Source organism: Hemicordylus capensis, chromosome 3 (assembly GCF_027244095.1).
Source record: "Hemicordylus capensis ecotype Gifberg chromosome 3, rHemCap1.1.pri, whole genome shotgun sequence".
NCBI classification, from domain to species: Eukaryota; Metazoa; Chordata; class Lepidosauria; order Squamata; family Cordylidae; genus Hemicordylus; species Hemicordylus capensis.
The window spans coordinates 74,248,972-74,264,505 of NC_069659.1; the positions used below are offsets into that span (position 1 = coordinate 74,248,972).

Consider the following 15,534-nt stretch of genomic DNA (forward strand, 5'->3'; position numbering starts at 1 on the left):
CTTCCTTTGTGCCTTCAGGGGATCCGGATGGCATATCTCAGAGGGTGTGGTTGAGCCTATGGTCTGTCCGTCTGCAACCCTTGTAGCGTGTGCACACACACAGTATTCGGACTGGCTTGATAGCAGTGCTTGGAGCTTTGTGTTTTTAGATTTATTTAACTATCTAGTTTTGGTTTAATTTTTACTCAAGCTCTAAACATTATATGAATGTTTTAATGTGTTATAAGCTGCCCTAATCAAGTCAGGGGCAAATAAAATTTTGCCATAGTACAGTACATTATTTGAAAATAGATAAATATAATAATAGTTTAAATCATGTAAAGAGAATTAAAAAGTTATGTTTGAAACCAGCTTATGTTGTTGTTACCTTTGTGATGTGGGACTACTGCAGCAGCCATACTGCATGGTAAGGAGCTTTATGTTCTTATACTAGTCGGAGGGCTGTGGGCCACCTCCAGCCTCAAAGGCAGGATGCCTCTGAGTACCAGTTGCAGGGGAGTAATGGCAGGAGAGAGGGCACACCCTCAACTCCTGTCTGTGGCTTCCAGCAGCATCTGGTGGGCCACTGTGCGAAACAGGATGCTGGACTAGATGGGCCTTGGGCCTGATCCAGCAGGGGTGTTCTTATCATGAATTCCTCCATCATATACGTTTCTGATATTAACAAAGTGGTGCAGAAAATAATTTCATGCAGAAGCTACCATGCTGTGAATGTAACATTAAAATAGCCCCAGTTGTGTGATATGTTTACTACACAGTATATTTTAACTGAACATTCTGTTAACACATTTTTATCTGAGGAAACTAACTTACTCACTGAGATCTGTTTCTTTCCAAATGCAGAGTAAAGGGAGTGACCAAGAATTTTAATGAAGAAAATGTTTCATGTCAAACCGCCTCATGATTTTTAAAGTAATCTTAAGTACCTTTTTTAAAAAACTGAAAAAAAGTACGCTATCTCTACAGAGGAAAGCAAAAATATATCAGTCTGGAGCATGGTGATTTTATATTGTTAGGGGTTTCCCCCACCCATGACAAGAGGTAGTCTTATAAAACAGCTGGACTTCAGCTGTTCTTCCATCTAGGGGAAGAAGGACATAATATATAAACAGGGCTTGCAGCGCTGTAAGCAGGGGCGTAGCTATAATTGAGCGAAAGGGTTCAAAGAACACGGGCCCCCAGCTCCTGAGGGCCCTCCAGCTCCATCCGTCCCTATTTTATTCATTATCTCCCTCACTCTGGGGGTTCGCCAGAGAGAGGGATGAACACGGGGCCCCCTCTCCCCTAGCTACGCCCCTGGCTGTAAGCATGCTGCTGGCATGCCTTTCCAGTTGAAGTGACAGATGAGCATACCAAATTGTAAGTTTTGCCTTTCCTCACCCATTTCCTTACTCTGTTACCTCTGCTTTTCCTCTTGCTCCACCTGAAGAAAGTTAACAAGAGTATGCTACAGCAGGGTGTCTCAGATGGTAATTTTTCTACCTCTGAAGCTAAAGCATGTTTTTCTAAATTTTCCTTGCTGGACCATGAGTAGAAAGCAGAGAACATGCAAGACTGAGAGCTGGAGCCAGTGTTTGATATGCAAGTGTTTGTCATTTCAGTGGCAAAGGCAGTCTCGCAGTAGGACTGAAGAATGCACTTCATGCCCTCTCTTTACATTGAGTTTGTTTGTCATCTTCTCTAGAGGCCACCCACCCTATCCTTCTTCTTAAGGCACTACGATTTTCATACTTCAATTTGCCTTGACAATTTTTCCATCCTCTATAAAGGAATAGATTGCCACAGGTTGTGACTTCCAAACGTTCAACCCTGCAATATGTTATATGTAGGGTTATCTTTGAAAAGACTTTGGGAGTGTCAGCTGGTTTGGAAAACAAGAAGGACTTACCCAAATGAACACAATGCACATACTTAAGGATCTTAAAGGGGGCAGAATTTGTGGTGATTTTGGAAGGCTGAGCGGGTAATTCATTTAGACAAAAGGAGTATCCTAATAATCTCAAAAGGCAACACTGAAAAAGGGGAAGATGGGTACCTAGGGTTTGAGGTGGTACAAAAGCAGCAGGGATTACTGCATTGGGTACAAATTTTAAATAAAAATAATCTGGATGCATAATGACACAAGAGTTAGAAGAATTTTACAGGTTAAACCCATTATCCACTGGGGGTCCGTTCTCTGCTACAACAGTGGATAACAGAACCATGGATAACAGAGCATCAAGGCAATGGGAAAGGGGGGCGGGGTTAGGTGCCAGGAGGCTGGGAAAATGGTGAAAATCAGCCACACACAAAAAAAGTGGGGAGAAGTGTCCTACAGTGCTCCATGGGTTTCCAGCTGTCCCAATTCCCCCATTTAATTTTTTAGAAGCCACAGAATGGCCCCTTTTCTGAAAATGGTGGCAACCCTGACACTGCAGGCACGTGAAATTAACCCTTTAAACAATATTTGTCCACGTATGCGGAGATTGGGTGTCATTTATCGGACTGCGGATACACAGAACCGCAGTTGTTGGGTCCATGAATGGCGGAGTTTGCCTGTATATGCAAATCATAAATTGTTACCTATTGATTCTCTTGTTAATTTTAATCATACAATTGACCATTTCATAAAGCCAGTGACATGTACGCAAGATCACACTCATTAATTATTTTATGCTAACTATTATTCTTGTTCAAGTTTGCTAGGGTGAAATGAAAATGCTATTCTACCTGAATGTTTTTGAGTAGGGGACGGTAGTTATTCTCAGTTACAGGAGAATGCAAATGTATGATTTTCTTGAATATATAGTCCATGACGTTTGAAGAGAAAAATATGACTCTGTTCCTTGAAAGCACTGGCCTGAAGAAAGGCAGAGTTATCCTTCAATGATGCTACCGAGAGTTAGAAAGTCAAATTTCTGATTTGGCTCGTATGAGCTATCTGTATAGACTCTGTTCCCTCAGTTTTCACACATGATCTATTCCTATCTGATGAAAGGAGACCACTTACAACTTCTTGTCTGAATTGCAACTTCTCCCATAGGAAAAATCCTAGGTTGAACTTGGGAACATAGGAAGCTGTCATATACTGAGTCAGACCATTGGTCTATCTAGTTCAGTGTTGTCTACATATACTGGCAGCGGCTTCTCCAAGGTTGCAGGCAGGAATCTCTCTCAGCCCTGTCTTGGAGAAGCCAGGGAAGGGAACTTGAAACCTTCTGCTCATCCAAGAGCGGCTCCATCCCCTGAGGGGAATATCTTACAGTGCTCACACTTCTCCCATTCATATGCAATCAGGGTGGACCCTGCTTAGCTAAGGGGACAAGTCATGCTTGCTACCTCAAGACAAGTTCTCCTCTTTTATAATGTAGGTCAGGCATTGCTTCAAGAATGGTACCACTAGGGCTGTGCATGAACCGGTTCACTGCCTCCTTAGGGAGGCACCGATCCACCTCAGGTACCTGCAGCCATACCTGTTTGCTGGGCAGTGAGGAGGGGGAGAGCAACTGGTACTATCCATCCCCAGCACAGCATCCTTCTAGTGGCTGTTGTTGGTGTCTATCATATTTCTTTTTTTAGATTGTGAGCCCTTTAAGGGACAGTGAGCCATTTTATTTATATCTATGTAAACTGCTTTGGGGACTTTGGTTAAAAAGCAGTATATAAATATTTGTTGTTGTCGTAAATGATTAGAGCCACTTTGTAGTGTACCAGTAAGGAGAAAAAAGCAAACTGTAACATAAAGAAAAAATGAAGATAAGAGTTATTAAGGTTGGCGAAGGGAGAGCAGTAAAATAAGGGTGACTGCTCAAGTGTTTAGGGAGAGATCTGCACCCCAGACTGAGCATGTGTCACCCTAACTGTGCTGAGGGGAGCCTTTTTTTAAAAAAATCGGGATTGCAGGGCATGGAATGAAATGCTAAGCCAAGGACAGAGGTCTAGAAAGAGAATGAGAGCCATTTGTCTAGTTGCAGTTCCCTTCTTCAGTTTCAGTTCCTTGATTTGCAAATGATTTTTACTTTAGCAAATGAAATACATATGCTGATAATTGAACATTGGATAACTAAAGGAATATACTGTACTGGATTATGAAGCATACTGCTAATACATTTTCGAAAGGAAATGTATGCTCAGTTTACATGTGAGTCTCAATTTATAAGGGACAGGGAAGAAAAATTGCTTTTTCAGCAAGAGTAGTAGTCCTTAAATTTATAACTTTTATGTTCTATTGCCAGGGCCTGAGGCAATCCCATACTATGTGTCTCTTTTACAGCTGCAAAAATAATTACATGACTGCTATCTTCAGAGCAATCTTTAATGGATTACATTCTGTTAGCTTTTCATTATGTAATGTTAGAGCCAAAATAATTAATAGTAAATGGGGAAAAATATTTTGCTGTATCTATCCCTATCCCTTTGATGTTTTCCTAAGGCATTTTGTGATTTGCTGTTTAATTGGTGAAAAGTTCTCAATTTACAGGCAAGGTAATACTCTTGTAAGATAGGCTTTAGCTTAACAAGGATAGAAATTACTCAAGTAATAAAAGCAAATTAGGCCAATATTGAACTTCTTTGTTTCTTCAAAGGTGTTTTAAAAAAACCCCAAAGAGCTATCTGAGAGGTTCACATTGAAATTTTTATGAGCTTCTCCAGACATCATAATACTTAAGATTGTACAGGAACATTTAATTAGATTTTAAAAAATAGGTTTATGGCATGATCCTATTAAAATACTCCTTTACTTTAGACTACTGATATAATCTTGAGACCTAATAATTCCTCCTCCTTTTTAAATTTACTATGTCAAAGGAATCAAATGTTAGGTGGAAATCTTTTTTTTTTTAAGTGTTTTTGCGCATTCAGTAACTCTGCTCTTTGGTCTACAAAATTATGCATCTGTGCCCTATGTTTGTTTGACATTGTTTATCTAAAAGTATTTAAGTCCTAGGCACCTAAAAGAACATATATTATTTTGTTGAGGAGGTTCTCATCATTCTTAAATCTCTTTAAATTCTGATGTACTATTTTCATGCTGTTCATGCATGTTCATTCATCTATCATTACCTTGTTCTTCCTGCTTTTGTATTTTGTTCTTTCTCAGACTCACTTACTATTAAGGTGACAATCAGAACTATACTTAGCAAAAGTTGTAGAAGACAAGTTTTCCTTAAAACAGCTTAGGAAGTGTTAATATGTCAACATATATTTTTAAAAGTGGTTCTACCTCTAGTGGCCATAAAAAAGAATGTATACTCTGTGCAACTTGAATATCCACTATCCCCTTTTATATTTGCATAAAATTTCCACATGTTTAAGTCTGGCTGTTCGTTACTGATGGCTATTTTGATATTCTTCCCCTTCTCCTTTCAATGTTTCAGTACTGCGTGATGACTTCAGACAAAATCCTTCCGATGTCATGGTCGCAGTAGGTGAACCAGCTGTGATGGAATGTCAGCCTCCAAGAGGCCATCCTGAGCCTACAATTTCATGGAAAAAGGATGGATCTTCCCTGGATGATAAAGATGAAAGAATTACAGTAAGTGTGTGTGTGTGTGTGTGTGTGTGTGTGTGGTGGGAGATGTAATTAAAATACCATTGCACATTTATCTGTTAAGATCATATGACATATGCAATAATTAGGGCCTCTACAACTAGCCTTTCAACATTGTCCTAATCTCCATTATTTGGTTTGTGCTATTGAAATAACGGAGAGGGAAAGCAAATATACATGTAATTTGGGTGATTCATTTTAGGAAAGGTTTTCCTGTTCCTTAAAAACTTTGCAACTGATTAAGGTATGCCACCATGCTGGTGCTATAGTGTTCCAAAGATTTGCTGATCATTGAAACTGCAGATTTTCCCTTATCTACAGTGATACACAGTTTTGGTGCAGCAATACTTTGGCCTTCAGGGCAACTCTTCCGTTTCAAAGCTTTGAACTTTTAGAGGATTTCTCCTGAATTGAATTGTGTCATTTTGAATAGTGGTAGATAGAAATACGTTTATTATTTTTGTTTTACAACTTATGTAAATAAATGATATAAGGAAACAGTGCAGTTAGCCAAACTAATTGATCTGAAGTAATGATAAACCTTAAGAAACCTGTAATTGCAATGAAGATGATGAATATTTGTATAACATTTTTCAGTAAAAGTTCCCAAAGTGGTTCACTATCTAAAAAAGATTGAAGGGATGCTGTGCTTGGGATGGATATGGCCAGTTGCTCTATCCCTGCTAAATAAAGAGAATCACCACTTTTTAAAAGGTGCCTCTTTGCTCAGTTAGCAGGGGTTAGCATAGATTACCTATCGAAACTATACTCTGAGAGAATATAGAAAAGCAAGTCTGGTAATCTTATTGTTTATCATTTTTAACCAACATTTGAAATCAAATGACACAATTCAGAGTAAAAAGTGCAAGGTTAATCTAATTCCATTATTCAACCTTGCAATGGAAACACACTATGGGCCAGTTCAGATTCTACCTTTAAATGCACAATTAGAATATCGGGGGGGGGGGTTATATCCACTTGGAAAACGGATTCAGATGAACAGACCAATGCAGGTATAGTGACTTCTTCCAGTCATGTGTTTAGAATCCTACTGTACCTTCCTTTCACAAATGCAGCCCTAAACCCCACTCCTCTCATCTCTCTTTATGGTTCTTGTCTCAGGCTTCCTTTGTTGCCTTTCCTGCTTCAAAGGCAGCACCTTCCCATAGATACAATAGTCATGCACAGTGATCAACTGTAAAATGATAGTAATGCACAGAGATCAGCTGTTGAGATGCAATACTTTTTCAAGGCATAACTGAGAGTTTTGGCTCCTTTGTCTTCTCTAGAGATGAGCTTACTTGCCTGCTATCTTGAAGTACACTAATTAAATGGGTATGTTTAATGAGAAGAATATTTTATTTATCAATGGCTACTAGTAGGAGGGCTGTGGGCCACCTCCAGCCTCAAAGGCAGGATGCCTCTGAGTACCAGTTGCAGGGGAGTAATGGCAGGAGAGAGGGCACGCCCTCAACCCCTGTCTGTGGCTTCCAGCAGCATCTGGTGGGCCACTGTGCGAAACAGGATGCTGGACTAGATGGGCCTTGGGCCTGATCCAGCAGGGCTGTTCTTATTGATTGATTTATTGATTTGATTTGATTTCTATACCGCCCTTCCAAAAATGGTTCAGGGTGGTTTACACAGAGAAATAATAAATGAATAAATTACTACCCCTCCTCCTCCCCTTCCTCCTCCTCATCATCAGGAAATGACATTCATTCCCTAAATGCCTGCCTATGGGCAGTAATGAGCTGGATGAGGGACAACAAATTTAAGCTGAATCCAAGCAAGATGGAGGAGCTCATTGTGGGGCGTCGGAATTTGAGGGAGGAGTTAGATCTTCCTGTGCTGGACAGGGTTACACTTCACTAGAAGGAACAGGTATACAGCCTGGGAATGCTCTTGGTTCCAGGCCTCACCCTGGTATCCCAGGTGGAAGGTATGGCCAGGAGTGCTTTCCATCAGCTTCAACTAATTCAACAGCTGCATCCATTCCTTAAAGAGAACAATCTCAAAACAATGCTGCATCAGCTGGTAACCTCCAGGCTTGACTCTAATGCACTCTACATGGGGCTGCCTTTGTACGTAGTTCAGAAACTTCAATTAGGTCAAAATGCAGACCAGACTGGTCTCTGGGGCAACCCGGAGGGATCATATTATGCCTGCTCTCAAACAGCTGCATTGGTTGCCAATATGTTTCCGAGCAAAATACAAAGTGCTGGTTATCATCATTAAAGCCACAAATGGCTTAGGTCTGGTTCACCTGAGAGAGCACATTCTTCTGTATGATCCCCATTGCACATTGAGATCAACCAGACAGTTTTGTCTCCAGTTATTGCCGGTATATCTGGTGGTGATGGAGCTGGGCCATTTTAAATGTCTCTGAACTGTTTTCGATTTGTTTTTATTTTGTTTTAACTTGTTTAAAATGGTGTTTGTTGTATTTTGCTTGTTGTGTACCTCCCAGAGCCTTTGGATGGGTGGAATAGAAGCATAATAAATTAATTACTTATATAATGAATGAATGAATGACTGTTTAGGTATCACAGAGTACACCCCAGGTGTGTGTGTGTGTGTGTGTGTGTGTGTATACATACATACATACTAGTTATTATTATGGTTTACAGTATCCAAATATTCCTCCAAATAGCAACCTCTTATACCTGTTTGACTCTAGTCCTTTTCTACATCTATGAAGTTTCATTCTCCCTGTTTTTTCCATGGGAGATTTTTCCCACATTTTCTGGGAAAGTAATGAATTTCCCTTGGGTTTGGGATTTTTTTAAAATAGTCTGGATGAGCTTTGAATCTTATCTGTGAAAATTGTATATTTCTATCCTTTGTGGTTTGGTCTGGGAGTTTCATGTCAGTGAGTGAGTGAGACCCAAGCATCTTTAGATAGAAAGGCAGATAAAATATTATATAGTGGTGAACAATATCCAGATAAGATGGAGGTACTGACTGTGGCCGGTCAGGACCCCAGAGATGGTTTAGATCTGCATGTTATGGATGGGGTTACACTTCTCCTGAAAGATCAGATACATAGCTTGGGAGTGCTTCTGGATCCAAAACTCTCTCTGGTTTATCAGTTTAAGGCAGTGGCCAGCGCTTTTTATCAGCTTTAGCTGATACATCAGCTACTTCAATTTCTGGAGATAAATACCTTAAAACAGTGCATATTCTGATAACCACTGAGTTTGCACTCTACATGAGGCTGCCTTTGTATGTAGTCTGGAAACTACAATTAGTACAGAATGCGGCAGCCAGACTGATCTCTGGAACAACCCAAAGGGACCATATAACATTGGTTTTAAAAGAATTGTACTGGCTGCCAATATGTTTCAAAGTTAAATATAACGTGCTGATTATTGCCTATAAAGCCTTCAACGGCTTGGGTCCATGGTTCTTAAAACTCACGACTTCTTTGTTGTAAAACCTGTCAGCTATTAAGATCATCTGGAGAGGCCAGTTATGGTTGCCACTGGCTTGTTTGGTGGTGACTTGGGGCTGGGCCTCTGGGGGGCGGGAGATTCTGCACATCCCTATTGCCAGCTTACTCCCAGGACAGATTCAAAGTGCTGATTTTGACCTTTGGAACCCAGCAATGCTTGCAACTGCATTCACCTCTGGGAGGGCATTTCAGTCTCTCATTGATTCATTTTTAAAAGAACATGAAAATTATCCTTTTAAAGAAGCATAAAAGTGCTTTTAATTGGGTTTCTAGTTTCCATCAGCTTTAGTCCTGTCTGCCATTTTATCCTGTTGCTGGTTTGTTTGTTTTATTATTATTTATTGTTATATTGCGTGTTTACTGTAAACAAAGCGGCCCTGAGCAGTAGTGTGCTGGAGATAGAAATATTTAAAATAAATAAATAGCAGAAAAATAGCTATATATAATTGATTGATTTATCACTAGAGCACTTTTTTTTTTTGCATTATGCACAAGCTATTTATCACTATGGGTTTTTTTTTGCTTAAAAAACATAACAATATTAACATTGAAGTCTTTGCAATGAAATGTTCTGTTTTAATTCCAAACATATTTTCTTCTTGAATCCATATTCAAATATTTATTTGGTATTTCCTTTAATACACTGTTCTGTATAATGGTTGGATTCTGTATCTTGGTCAATAACATGCTCTGCCATGTGTTACTAACTCAGGACAAATGTTAAAGAAATTTAAACAGTTAAACAGTTTTACCATGTCTAAATGGTAAAACTGTTTTAACACACACGATACTGTGTTAATTGTGCTTTAAACACAGTATAAGTGACCCTATGGGTAATTATACAATTATAAGCCCCTGGTGGTACAGTGATAAAACTGCTGTGATAAAACTGAGCCCCTGGTGGCGCAGTGATAAAACTGCTGCCCTGTAACCAGAAGGTTACAAGTTCGATCCTGACCAGGGGCTCAAGGTTGACTCAGCCTTCCATCCTTCCGAGGTCAGTAAAATGAGTACCCAGAATGTTGGGGGGCAATATGCTAAATCATTGTAAACCGCTTAGAGAGCTTCCAGCTATAGAGCGGTATATAAATGTAATTGCTATTGCTATTGCTAAGTTCTATAATTATGTAGAGCAATAATGATATAGTGACTGGAATATTGGCTATTTCATTTGACTGAGGAAGTTTTTGAAACTTTGTTTAAGTGCTACATGTCTCAGCTTTTTGTCATTGTATCATTTATCATTACCCATAGGGTCAATTACACTGCATTTCTTTCTTTTTCTATTGTATATTTTTATACTGATATTACAATTTATCTTATTATCAGTCAGATACTTAATTGTTTTTCTTTTTTATTAGACTGTGTTTTGGTACCTACCCTTATTTTTTCCTGTATTAGTTGTGCTTTAAACCTGCTCTTCTATCAACTGTGGAACCAAAGCCACACAGATAACAATGAATCTTTAACAGATTTACAGGAACACCTGTTGTATTCAAGAGCATAAAACCTCTTTTTCCACAATGCCTTTCTTCTTTCCGCTTTTTACACTGAACTTAGTATGCTTCACCTATCTAAAGCATAACTACGTGTTCTCACTTGACATTTGAATAATCAGGTATGTGCATATTGAATATGTTTGTATTAGCAATGATATTTTCCCCACTTATTCTCTTTTAGAAAAAAGGGGTCTTCCCTCCTCTTAATAGCCAGATAAGATGACATGTAGTGAAGTTGTTTTCAATTGACATGGAATAAAATTAACTAAAAATTATAACCATTCCAGGCCACTGAAATCAAAGAATAATTGGACCTTTCTTTAAAGGGAAAAAAATGTAGTACACAAAGCCAAGACTGTTCTGTACTAGTTTTCTACTTTCAAGGACAGGTTTTTATCTCAAACAAAGGAGCTTTCAAAATCATATCCCTCATCAGCTAAAGTGGATTGTCCATGCTACCATTTCAGAATTCTGCTGCTTCTTCATTCTGCATAATGCTGCATGTGTAGACTAGCTTTAGCTCAATTATACTTCTGTGGGAACAGCCATGAGAGTGAAAATGAAAATCCAGTAGGTCTTACTAAAGACAGATTACCATGTCTTAAGTTTAATCTTTACGGAATAATTAGACTTTACTGGATAATTGGGAACCTCTCGTAAGTTACTTTAGTGATAGGACTAGCTGGACTTCTCTCCTGGATATTGTGTTTTATGAAAGGATACTTAGAAAAGAGGAATTACAACTCTATTATTGAGAAAGATTGGAGGAGGAGGAGGAGGAGGAGGAGGAGGAGGAGGAGGAGGAGGAGGAGGAGGAGGAGATATAGTGCATATTTGTTCTTCTTCTTGCATTAAACAGCAGACACTTGGAAAGTACAACTAGTCACAGTGGAATACCAAACTACTGGTGGAGTAAACAAATCTTCTTGACCACATCAGCAACTACTATTGTACCCTGAAGTATCACATGAACCATACAAACTGATGCTATTTTCTGATATTAAACTGGTTTTATGTGATACAATCTGTATATTTATTTTTCTCCTAGGTGTACCCATCGCTAATCATATGCATGGCAGCTCTCGTGAGAGTTCACAAGCAGCTGCCCATTAGCGACGGGGACAGGAGAAAATAAGGATGCTAGCCGCCAGTGGGCGGCTGGCCGGTGGTAGCAGGCAGCAGCAGGCCGGGCCGGCCGCCGGAAACAGCAGGCGGCGGCGGGCCGGGCCAGCCACCAGGAATGGGTGGGTGGGAGGAGGCAGTGGGACAGCCTATCCACTGAGAATTGGCGGGCAGGCAGGAGGAGGTGATGGGCTGGCTTTTCAGCCGGCCCGCCCACCAGAAACCAGGGGCGGGCAGTGGGGGAGAAGTGGGCCAGGGGGGAGGTGGGCTGGTCAGGCTGGCAGAGGCACAGATGCTCTGCTCCTGGCTCAGCTAGTTCAGAGTATTCCTTAGAATATTACACAGAGCACATGTTGTACATCTGTAGGAGAGTAGAAATAGTACCTCGGTCTTGCACAAAGGCTACAGCATACCTGTGATGAAAGCAGCTGAAAGTGGGTAGAGGGGGTTGGAGCAGTGATTGTTCTTCCTCCCTTCCAAAAGGAATATTTCCACATTGCTTCCAGCAAAGAAGACATTTTGAAGTTGAGGAGAGAATGAACATAGCTTCCCATCCCCCTCTGCTGATGCTTGACTGTGAACAATCCTTTGCCCCAAGTGCAGCCACTCTGCTAGGGTGCATCCCCTCTTCCATTTTCCTATAGTAGCACACCATGTGGGCTAGTGAGTGTGAGGGAAAGCCTGCCAATTGGAGAAATATGAAAAGAAAAAAAGTGTCAAATTGAGTTGAAAAACAAGCACTCTACCCTGGTTTTTCTCTATAGCAGGGCTGTTCAGTTCTGGCCCTCCTGCAGATGTTGGCCTACAACTCCCATAATCCCTGACAATTGACCAATGTGATTGGGGATTATGGGAGTTGTAGTCCAAAAACAGCTGGGGGGCCTCTGTTGAGCAGGCCTGGATAGGTATGATTCTTATATGATTTGCATTCTACTCATTTTCTTCCGTAAAACTAGACATGTTTCAATTGTGTTAAGAAAGTGAAACTTAGGAAAACAAGTTGTACCTTATTAATAGCTATAGTGATTTAAATATCTGACAATTTTACATCTACATGGAACTGATAATAACTAGCAAACATAAGCAGTTTTTAGCCTCTTCCTTTATTCTTTGTTTAGTGTGTATTTTACTAATTCTTGCTATTTTACTTCTTAAACTAGAAAATAGCAGTACAAGTATATAGAAAATAGTGACTACAAATGTATGAAAATCTCAGAGCCAGTGTTAGAAAGGAATTCATCCAATTCAACATCATATTCCATGACTACCTGCATGGTTTTGAAATCAATTTAAACTTGACATGAAATAACTACAAGGTTTAAAGAGAAATTTAGATAATGATCTGCATGAATATATAATAAGCAAATGGATTATATGTTTTTCTAACAAAAGAATATATAATAAGCAAAATACTTTACATATATACATTAAGGGTGGAGAGACACTGACATTTGTAACTGGCTTCAAAAAGTGGAAGGTTCAGCCTAGAAAGCTGGGTTAAACACTGTGAATCTAATTTTCTCCATTTCATAATAACTTTTGTCTGTCATTTATTCTGAATCATTGTCATTCACATTTTAAAAGGACAACCTGTAGAAGTAATTCATCTTTTTATATTTGTGATACTTGGCTTTTAAGGTCCAAGTTATACAATGAATAATGTATAGAATTCTTGATTATGGTGTGTACGTAAAATGTTGAATGACTTATGGTTCAGATAAGTTGTAGCTCTGTCTGCCCTGACTGATTCCCTAAATAGCACAGAGACCCTGCATGTTTTGTTAAAGTTTGACACAATTAGTGATGGGGGGAAAGTATTGGCATTTGTGTAGAAAAAAATACAGTGCATTTGTTTCATGGAGAAACTGGCTGTATCAAAAGTTTTGTTCAAACAGAGATTGTTTGCTCTGTTGATAGCAATATTAAATTACTCCAAATTCATTCAGATATATTCAGTCCTAGAGAGTATTCAGAGTTCTATTTCTTTCTTTAAAAATAGTTGGATGATAGAGAGAAAATGAAATTGAAAAAGTGTGTGTGTGTGTGTGTGTGTGTGTGTGTGTGTGTGTGTGTGTGTGTGTGTGTAAATGATCCAAAAAAGATCTGTTAGTAACAGATGAGAGAAGAAACTAGTGAAAAATTAATCTCCATCTTAAGGAGGAAGTCTTGCCATTTGAAAGATGAATTGCTCTAACGGAGGAAGGGTCAAGAAGGAGATTGCAAACAATGTTTCTGGTTGTTTAAGAGGATGCAGTTTTAACCCTTAAATGCTTATTTCAGGTTCATCTCAACAGGAATTCTCAATAGGACTTACACAGTTCCTTTCCTATAAATCTTGTCTTAACATATTTTAATGGCTATTATAGTGTTCAAATATACTGTGTGCTTTAGATCTAGATTTCTGGCTTTTGTCTATTTTTTCAGGGTCTTCAGTAAATAAATTATTATAGCACTATACCACAGACTACAATGATGCAGAGTCTACAGTATGTTAAGGAAGATTGGGAATTGCTGTTTTGTGTGTAGACAAGAAACGGCAGATTCATTTTGAATTATGAAGCAGAACTGATTAAGTAGCATCAGTGTACTTTGGCTATGATATGACAATCTGCCTACAGGTAGCATTATTATTTATTATTTTTCATGATTTATATCCTATTCTATTTTCATAGGCTCATAGTGGCTAACAGCATTTAAAAAATAAGAATAATAACCCCAAGGGGCTCACCATCTTTAAATTGTGACTGCTGGTGTTCAGTGTAAACAATACTGAGCTAGATGGACCAAAGGTCTAACTTGGTATAAGGCAGCTTCTTATGTAAATTATGTGATTGACATCTCTAGTTGCACATTGCTTCAGTGCCTTGTCAGGCTTGCAGCTGCTCAACACAGTCTGCAATTGGTTGTCTGTTCTCTTACAACCACAGTGTTTGTTGGGGAGAGACGTAGAAATAGCCTGCCTGCCAGCCTATGGATCAGTTCTTTTCTGTTCCCTCAGTCTTATCCATGCAAAGCAGAGATGTGAAGAGAGGATGCACCTTTTTCTTAGAGATCCTGGCGCACATCAGTCTGCACTTTGGAGGTTTTGAATGTCTTCAGTCATCCAAGTAAAGCAAGGATGAAAGTATCTTTTCAGAGCAAAAGTATGAAAAGGAGATAGAAGGTTTACCTGCTTCTCAAAAATCCTGGCATGTTTGCCTCAAATGTGGGTGCTATCAAGCCCTAAAAAGAGTCCACCATCAATGCTGACAAGGCTCTACCATTCCTGGCAGTCTCATCACATTCTGACTTACAATAATGTATTTATAGACAATAGTTTTTGCGATTTATCATTATTTTCTATAGGATGATACATTGACCTGGTAATGATCCATCAGCCAGTTTGACCCAGGCTGGCATTAGTATCAGATAAACAATACAATAATCATTTGCATTGGATCTGGATCAGATGGGGTCTGATTATTTGATCCATGGACAGGCCTAGCAACTACACATCTTAAACTATCTTTTTAATAGATGTTCAAAGTTTTATCAATTATTGCATGTTTGATACACTTATTCATAAAATCAGTTTCATAATATTTGAAAGAAATGATTTTCCAAATGTCAGGATGCTTACATTGTCTTACATCCAGACAACTGTTATGCTAGCATAATGTTGTTGCATTAGCGTAAGAATGTAGCACAATGATGCTTCTCAAGGGAAGTCTGTTCCAGACTTGTTTGCTTATTTAATTGTTTGTTTATTTATTTATTTGTCAAATTTGTACGCCGCCCCAAACTTTCGTCTATGGGTGGTTAACTACAACATAAAACAAGCTAAACCATACACAAAAATCTTAAAACAATTTAGGCAATCTAAAAATTAAAACAGATTAAAACGTAAAAGTTTAAAAAGCTGGAAAAGCTTGGGTGAAGCAGTGGGTTTTCAA

The 15,534-nt window shown here is 39.0% G+C and overlaps 1 protein-coding gene across 1 annotated transcript in view; it reads left to right on the forward strand.

Annotated features, from left to right (window-relative positions):
• ROBO1 (roundabout guidance receptor 1) overlaps nt 1–15,534 on the forward strand; it is a 927,259-nt gene that overhangs the window by 722,639 nt on the left and 189,086 nt on the right. The window contains 1 exon segment of the mRNA XM_053306810.1: nt 5,358–5,515. Coding sequence (XP_053162785.1) covers nt 5,358–5,515 — 158 coding nt within the window.